This window comes from Capricornis sumatraensis, chromosome X, assembly GCF_032405125.1.
Source record: "Capricornis sumatraensis isolate serow.1 chromosome X, serow.2, whole genome shotgun sequence".
Lineage (NCBI taxonomy): Eukaryota > Metazoa > Chordata > Mammalia > Artiodactyla > Bovidae > Capricornis > Capricornis sumatraensis.
The window spans coordinates 92,984,694-92,993,687 of NC_091092.1; the positions used below are offsets into that span (position 1 = coordinate 92,984,694).

The 8,994-nt window shown below is 46.8% G+C and overlaps 1 protein-coding gene across 2 annotated transcripts; it reads left to right on the forward strand.

Annotated features, from left to right (window-relative positions):
- The first annotated feature begins 250 nt into the window (after window positions 1-250).
- On the forward strand, window positions 251-7,915 carry APEX2 (apurinic/apyrimidinic endodeoxyribonuclease 2). 2 transcript variants are annotated; one of them, XM_068962620.1, is made up of 6 exons: window positions 251-444; window positions 1,548-1,631; window positions 2,245-2,425; window positions 2,972-3,118; window positions 4,169-4,238; window positions 6,655-7,915. In XM_068962620.1, exons 1-6 carry the CDS (start codon window positions 288-290, stop codon window positions 7,558-7,560), a joined length of 1,545 nt encoding a protein of 514 aa, XP_068818721.1. In that variant the 5' UTR covers window positions 251-287; the 3' UTR covers window positions 7,561-7,915. The 2 variants fall into 2 exon arrangements, with proteins under 2 accessions (XP_068818721.1, XP_068818722.1); XM_068962621.1 differs by having other exon boundaries at window positions 329-437.
- The last annotated feature ends 1,079 nt before the right edge of the window (window positions 7,916-8,994 follow it).

The window sequence follows — 8,994 nt, forward strand, 5'->3', positions numbered from 1 at the left end:
TAGGAGAAGCCCAACCCGTGACCTTTCTCTCGCTATTCATTTCCCCTCGGGGAGACCGACCGCACCTTCCCCATTAGCTTCCGCTCCTCCTACCAATGAAAACTGAAGAGCTTGAAGCCCCGCCCCACGTACGTCCGACCGTTTAGGGTGGCACTCACTAGAAAGCCTGCGCAAATGCGCGCGCGCGCGCGCGGGAGGCCCAGGCCTGCTGGACTTGAAAGTTTCCAGTGGTTCCTCTAGCGCCTGTGTTGGGCGCGGGCTTAAAGACATTGTAATTAGTTGTCAACATGTTGCGCTTGGTGAGCTGGAACATCAATGGGATCCGGAGCCCCTTGCAAGGGGTGAAATACGAGGAGCCCAGCAGCTGCAGCGCCATGGCCATGGGGCGCATTTTGGACAAGCTGGATGCAGACATCGTCTGTCTTCAGGAGACCAAAGTAACCAGTGAGCACTCAAGAATTTAGGACCGCCTACCATACTTTCCCCTTTCTGCTAACTTTTTCCCGCTGCTCCATATACTTCACTTTCCCATTTCTCTATTCTTAGAATCTTCCCCTTAGAGCCAATTCGGAATCCCAATCTCCCCTCTCTGTTTCACGCTCTAGCTAGATCTCCTAATTCCCACATAATCTCCCGGCCTCGGCGAAATCATAATTCTCTCCCCTTTGCAATTTCCATCTTGTTTCACATCCCAACTCCTATTCATTCTCCTACCCCAGCTAAGTCCCCCGAATTTCCTTCCCCTACACACTTTCCATCTCCCACTCCCAAGTCAGATTCCCCCAATTTCCCTTTTCTGCCCGCAGTCCATATCCTTTAATTCCCACCCCATCTTTGTCCCCAGTTTAGACTCCCTAATTTCCTCCTTTTTAAACCTCTATCTAAAGTCACCAGATCCCCTTATCTCTACCCCCTGTCTCCTCCCCAGCTGAGTGCTCGGTTGCTAAGTCATGTCTGACTCTCTGCAACCCCATGGACTATAGCCCCAGGCTCCTCTGTCCAAGGGATTCTCCAGACTAGAATACTTGAGTGGGTTGCCATTTCCTTCTCCAGAGAGCGTCTCATTCCTACTTCATGTCCACCCCCAAACTTAGACTGGTAATTCCCTGCACACACAACGCCTCCACCCCCCCTGCCCCACAGCTCAATCCCCTGATTCCTTCCCGCTCCCACCCAACCACCTTTAAGACCAGTTACCTACTTTCCCTGCATCCTCTGTTCAAATCTTCCAATTCCCTCTCTTTCCTACCTCCTGCTCAGATTCCCAGTCTTCTCTCCCATATAACCATTTCTTACCCCCAACTTCCTCCAGTCACCTAGCCTTTTCCCACCTAATTCTTCACCTCCCATTAGGTAGTCTTCCCCTTTCTTGTAATTCTGGTATCAGTTTCCTCTATCGTCCCCACCTTTTTAACTTCTCTAATCATAGATACTTAATTTTCCCTTCCCACCCTGGCTCTGATGTGTGCAAGAAATTAGCCTATAGCTATAATTCCAGGCCTTTCTAGTTTTATCTCTGATGTAATCTTACATATTTTTTCCCCCAGGGGATGTGCTGACAGAGCCCTTGGCTATCATTGAGGGCTACAACTCCTATTTCAGCTTCAGCCGCAACCGCAGTGGCTATTCGGGTAAATGGGTCTTTCTGGGGACTTTAAAGTGATGAGGGCAGGTGGAAAAGGGTTTTCAACATTTAATGAGAAGGCAGTAAGAAATTAGGCTTTTTATCTACAGAGATAAAGCCACATAAGATTATATGAAGGATATTTTTTTGTATAATATTGGATTGCAAAAGCACAAAAGTGGTGGTTAGTTATGTGAGCTCTGGAGCCTGACTGCCTGAGTTTGAATCCTAGCTCACTTCTAGTTGTGTACCCTCTGGCTAGCTATTTAATTTTTTATGCTCAAAGTTCCTCACTTTGAAAAGGGGGATAATGTGTACTTCTTAGGGCTGTTGCAAGAACTGAACTTATTAGTTCATATGATAATAATAATAGCATTTTCTGAGCAGCTAACATGTAAAGCACTTAGAATATTAGCTGTTATTAATCTGTATCTTTTCAGGATGAAGGAACTGAGACCCAGGGTTTGAGTAGACTTGCCCCAAGTATCCATGGCCCTTAAGTCATCAAGAGAGCTATGCTTGATGAAGCTGAGCATGTTACCTGTGCAGGGGCAATAGGCTGTGCAACAGGCTGTTGACTGCCAGGCCTGCTCAGTCTCCAGTACCCTCTCTGTCTCCAGGTGTAGCCACTTTCTGTAAGGACAGTGCTACCCCAGTGGCTGCTGAAGAAGGCCTGAGTGGCCTGCTTTCCACTCAGAATGGGGATGTGGGTTGCTATGGAAACCTGGATGACTTCACCCAAGAGGAGCTTCGAGCTCTGGATAGTGAGGGCCGGGCCCTCCTCACACAACACAAAATCTGGTAATAGTCCACATCCCCCTGTCACCCATCATTGCTAGTTCAACTCTGTGAATGTGGTGGTTCTAAGGCTTGCCTTATAAACATGCATCCACCATTGGAAAACTTCCTAAACTTGCCATTCCTGGACTTTAGTCCTGGCTAAGCTACCTAGTTTGTGACCCTGAACAAATTTTATTCTTCTCTGAGTTTTGAGTTCTCTGTCTCTGCTTGGGGCTGAGGTGGGAGGGAGCCTGGTTGGGAGGCCTAACATTTATTACCACAGGTGCCTCAAAAGCAAGTTAGTCAACCTTGAACTTACTGCCCCAGATTGCTCTCCTTCTGTGGCCTATCATTGTGAATGGCAGCACCGTTACTTGGTTTACCTGTGTGTCATCATAGGTATAGTCAATCCTCAAGTCCTGTGTATGCCAGCTCATTCATGTTTCTCTATCGCTTTCCTTTACTTTCATCCCATAGACAACCTTGAGTGGAAGTCACATGGTGTGGGAAGGGGAAGGGTGGCTTGCAAGTGATCCCTTTTTGATGGGCTGGTTCTCTTCTTCCCAGCACATGGGAAGGGAAGGAGAAGACCTTGACCCTAATCAACGTTTACTGCCCCCATGCGGACCCTGGGAAGCCTGAGCGACTCACCTTTAAGATGCGTTTCTATCGCTTGCTGCAGATCCGAGCAGAAGCTCTCCTGGCAGCTGGCAGGTACCGTAAGCCTGTGCAGCAAGGATTCCTTGAGCTTGTCCTGGGTGCCCAGTCCTGTGTCAGGACCCATTGGGAGGGATGTGGGATCTTTGTATTTTGAATTCATTCACAGCCTAGTTGTAGACAACAGCATGTCCAAGGGAATAGGCTCTTCTGTTTAAGAGCTTGTGAGGACCAAGTAAAGTGATACAGATATGAGTTTTGTACTCAAATACCTCTGGTCACATACCTTGGCTTCTCCTTTTACTCACTATGAGCCCAAAAGCTAGTCCTGCCTCTGTTTTCTCTTTTGTAAAATAAGTATATGAAACCCTGAACGTGAAAGTCACTCAGTCATGTTGTTCTCTTTGCTACTCTATGGACTATACAGTCCATGGAATTCTCCAGGTCAGAATACTGGAGTGGGTGGCTGTTCCCTTCTCTAGGGGATCTTCCCAACCCAGGGATCGAACCCAGGTCTCCTGCATTGCAGTTAGATTCTTTACCACCTGAGCCACCAGGGAAGCCCAAGAATACTGGAGTGGGTAGCCTATCCCTTCTCCAGTGGATCTTCTTGACCCAGGAATCGAACCAGGGTCTCGTGCATTGCAGGTGGATTATTTACCAGCTGTGCTATCAGAGAAGCCCTATATGAATCCCTACCTCAGTAAAGTTTTAAGGGTGAAATAGGAAGGTAACATACTTAGAACAAATGAAAAGTCTTGTCCCAGAGAAGGACAGGAAAGTGAGGTTGGGTTGGAATAATCAAGAGATGCTTCCTAAGGGGAATGGTACCTGAGCTCATCTTTGAAGGATCAGAAAGATGCCATTTGGTAGAGATCAGTGAGACAATCATGTCAAAAAAGAAACAGTTTTACCTTTGGAGATCAGAATTGGGTTGGTCATTTGTAAAAGGCATCAAGGTTATAGTGAAATTGGAGAGGTGGACTACTATGAGTTGCTGTTGGATCCCATCTTCACGTCTATGTGGCAGGTGGCAGATCTTGGGCCCAGGAGACAGTAGATGGGCCAGGACTGCTGCTTCCTTGACATTCATTTTATGTTTTTCAGCCATGTTATCATTCTGGGTGATCTGAATACAGCCCACCGCCCCATTGATCACTGGGATGCAGTCAACATGGTAAGGTTCCCATTAGGCCTTTGATCTCACTCCTGACTGATTCTGTTCAGCCAATCAGTGCTGTTTTTTGGCCCAGTGGCAAATATCCTTCGTGGAAAAGCAGAGCTTAGTTTGAAATTCTGTTCTCAAAGCACTGAGGATTATGCTGTGGACTCATTTATCAGTCAGTTCTGACTGTTGGTCCCCAGAGGTCTCAGCATGGTGGTTGGCTATGGACACATGATGAGTCAATTATAGAATAGTGTCTGGACTTCAGGGGAGATATCTTAAAATGGCTGAGTCTTAAAAGATGACTAGAAAAGAACTTGGGGGTGGAGTGGAGAGCAAATCATTCTGGCATGATAAGCAAAGACTGCAAGGTGAGAATTTGGCTGGTGTGCATTAGGAACTACAAGTCCCCTTCTTATTGGGGGATGACAGGGAAGGAAGGTGAGTAGCAGAGGACGGGGCTAGAGAGTTCCAGTCAGATTTTGAGGGCCTCGAACTCCACATTATCTGGATCATTTCCCTAATAGAGTATGTTTCCTGCTCACAAATCTTTAATACCTCCCAGTTACCTTGCAGACATGCAGAGCAAACACCCAGGCCTGGCATTCAAGGCTCTTCCTTGTCTGTGCTCAGTCTTTTATTCCCATCCTCAGCACCCCTTCACACTCCATCCACTCCACCTAGGTTTTCTACTCTCTGCCCATTGCACAAGTTATTCTCATTTTGGCTTTTCTCACTGTCCTCTGAATTGGTGGGCATCCCCTCCCTTCTGTTTTCTTTTCTTGTATCAACCCCTCATCTCTGAGTCCCTCTAGGCCAATGATTCTCAACCTCTGAAAGCACATTAAAATAAGTAGCTTTACAAAAATATCAATACCTTGATGTAACCCTAGACCAATTAAGTCAGAATCTATTGGATGTGAGGCCAGGGTAGCAGTATGTTTTAAAAACTCCCAGGCTGATTTTATTGTATATTCAGTCTGGAGAACCACTGTGCTAGAATCTTCAAGTCAGTTCTCATCATTGCTTGCCTCAAAGAAGAGGCTGTAGGAAGATTCCTTGATTGGTTTGCAGAAGACCCACAGGACATAGATGTGTCTCCCAATGGGGAAAATGAGCAGAAATGAGATAGAGACTGGTGATGGTCATGGTGGGGAAGGAAGTATACACTGCAAACTGAAAGCCATCAGTCCTCCCTACCTTATTCCTCATCGGGTATTTACTTAATCTGTTCTTCCTGCTTCCTGTGATAGTGTCATACACCTTTATGTGTTCTCTTCTTAGTTCAGAAATATCCTAGATCTCTTGAGTGCACTTTATGTGTTCTTTTTTTTTCCCAACAAAAAAGAATAATACCAGATGACATGACAAACACAATCTTTCCAAAATAGCAGAATATGTCCACTTCCCACAAGACCAGCTATTCTAGTCTCATCCTCCCTAAATGGTACCATCCATCCTCTTGGTTGCTCCAACCAGAAGCCAGGGAATCGTGTTAGTATTTTCCTTCTCTACCCTCCCTTTTCCCATTCAGTTGGCCAGTGAGTACTGTCGATTCTAGCTCCAAATCATCTCTTAATTTCATTTTGTCTCCTCTGGCACCACCCTAGTCTAAGTAACCATCATATCTTGCTTATGTGGACTATGATAGTTATCTCCTATTGGTACTCTGGTCCACAGTCTCATTGCCCCTCCAGTCTTCTGGGTACACTGTTACCTCCCTCCACAGGCCCATTGCATAAGTTGTTCTCTCAATTTGTAACACCTTCTGCCTGGGTTATTCTTGCTCAATCTTCACTTCTCAGCTCCAGATCACTTGCTAAAAGAAAGCCTTGTTGGTCCCCAAGACTAGATCAGGGTCCCACTTTGTCACTCATATCACACCTGGCACACAGTCAGTGTTCTTTGAACATTTGTTGCATTGAATGGATGAGTAAGTGGATTGGGTGGATGATGAATTAGGAATCAGAGCCAAAGGAAGTATTCAGTTGTGAATCCTTTGAGCCCCTCAAATACCAAAACAAATACCAAAATAGTACTAAAGGGTTTACATGAAAAGGCAACAGTCTTAACTCCTAATTGTAGCCCAACTTCCTGGAGGTAACCATTCTACACATCTTATTTTCCATTCCCTTGGTGAGCAATTCTGAGAATTGCTTTGATTAACCAACAGGAAGCTTTCAGGCCCAGGATTTATGGCCCAGTGCAAAGTAGATGTAGCTTGATGCAGAAGTAAAAAGAAGCATGAGCTTTTAAATCAGTAAGGATGCAAAGTGAATCCCAGCTCTGCCAGTTCCAGACTGTATGACCTTGAGCATTCGTCTTTGGAACAGCCACATTTTCTTGTCTGTAAAATGAAGCAGTTAGTCCCTTACAGTTCTAGGCATCTAGTTCTGCCTCTTTCTTTGTCTTCTTCCCTTTTCCCCAGGAATGCTTTGAAGAGGACCCAGGGCGCAAGTGGATGGATGGTTTGCTCAGTAACCTGGGGTGCGAGAATGGCTCCCACATGGGACCCTTCATCGATAGCTACCGCTGCTTCCACCCAAAGCAGAAGGGGGCCTTCACCTGTTGGTCGACAGTCAGTGGTGCCCGCCATTTGAACTATGGCTCCCGGCTTGACTACGTGTTGGGGGATAGGACCCTGGTCATAGACACCTTTCAGGACTCCTTCTTGCTGCCTGAGGTGATGGGCTCTGATCACTGCCCTGTGGGTGCAGTCTTAAGTGTATCCTCTGTGCCAGCAAAACAGTGCCCACCTCTGTGCACCTGCTTCCTCCCCGAGTTTGCAGGTACCCAACTCAAGATCCTACGATTCCTGGTTCACCTCAAACAAGATCCTGTGTTCGAGCAATCAGCACTACAGCCCAGCAATCAAACACAGGTATACATGCGCCAAAACAAAGCCCGTGTGCGCTCAACTAGGTCCCGGTCAAGTAAAACTGTCTCTAGTAGAGGCCAAAAAAACCTGATGAGCTACTTCCAGCCATCCTCCAGTCGCCCCCAAACTTCTAACTTGGATCTTCCTAGCCTGGGCACCCTTATGACCCCAAAGACCTCAGAAGAGGACATGATGGCCAATGTGGTGGAGGGGCAGGCCAAGGCTTCAGAGGCCAAGGATGAAAAGGAGATACGGACCTCATTCTGGAAGTCTCTGCTGGGAGGACCCTCGCCCATGCCCCTCTGTGGGGGACACAGGGAGCCATGTGTAATGCGAACTGTAAAGAAGCCAGGACCCAACCTGGGCCGCCACTTCTACATGTGCGCCAGGCCCCAGGGTCCTCCCACTGACCCCTCTTCCCGCTGCAATTTCTTCCTCTGGAGCAGGCCCAGCTGAACCAACGCAGGCCTAGAGATGTCTGACATAGTCTACCTTGTATGGTCTGAGGCCAACTTCCTCCTAAGCTGCCTCCTCCTTCCTCAAGACCTCCTTTCTTCCTCCTCTTTCTCCTCCTCCTCTTCCACCTTCCTCAAGGACCCTTCCCCTTTCCTCTTTTTCTTCTTCCTCCAAAGCCTCCTTTTTTCTCTTTTCTTCCTGCTTAGTTCCTCCTCATTGGTGAGCTTCTTGTGCTTAATGCTTGTGACCCAGTCCCCCACCCCACTTCCCACCTTCCTCTCAGAAGTACACCAGAAACAGTTGCCCCAGCAAGTTGTAATTTTAAACCTCTTCTTACCTTGCCAGAAAATGTATCTGTGCCTAAATAAAGTCCATGTCTTTGTTATAGTACACCATGTCATATGGACATTTTGGATGTGCCCCATAAAGTTGAGTTAGAGATGTTATCTCAGTCACGGGTTTGAACTCCTAAGGAGAAGTGATGAAGGAAGAGTGGTGCTCACCATAAAGGTTCTCTGTTTAGTTGGGGTTTCCTGTACTGCTGAGGTTGGGTCATCAAGGGAGATGGGTATGGTGGGACAGAAAGCTCAGGTGGGCAGTATGAAAGTGTTAATCACTCAGTCATGTCCGACTCTTTGTGACCCCATGGAGTGTAGCCTGCTAGGCTCTTCTGTCCATGGGATTCTCCAAGCAGAATACTGTAGTGGGTTGCTGTTCCCTTCTACAGGGGATCTTCCTGACCCAGTGATTGAAGTTGGATCTCCTGCATTGACAGGTGGATTCTTAACAGTCATGAGTCATCAGGGAAGCCCCAGGCTGTGTAGCTTTAAACCAATGTTTCCCAACTGATGTGTCACAGCTGCCACAGATGTGTTAAAGGGTGGAAAGAAATGGATCCCTCAAACCTAGAGTTGCCAGACAGGACCAGGAATTAATTGTACAAGTATTAGGAAATATTGCCTCCTAGGCAGGAAATATTAATTCACCCAAGTGTTCATGGACATGTTTTCAGTGTGTTATGACCTAGAAAGGTTGGGAGCCTTGCTTTGAACAAGTTGCTTGCTATAGCCAAGCCTCTTTCCCACCTTGGGAAATAGAACTGATAAGTACTCTTCTATAAGGTACTGTGGGAAGGAAAGAGGATAATGGATTGAGGAGAATATCCATTCTCTCTGTTGGAAAATACCTTCAAGCTTTTGGGGAACCACTCCTTTCCTCCAGGCAGATTGATTTAGGCTGATTCCATCTCCTTGCTTCAGGGACTACCTGGGGCCCAAGTTTTCAGGTCTACAAATGAAGAGTCAATCCCTGGATTTTTGGTGAAACCATGGGGAAAGAACCATTTAATATAAATCTTCCAAGTGTCCTGGCTCTGTGCAACTCACTGTGTAGTTTTTGGCCTCTCCCTCTCTCTGAATCTCAGTTTCCCTCTCA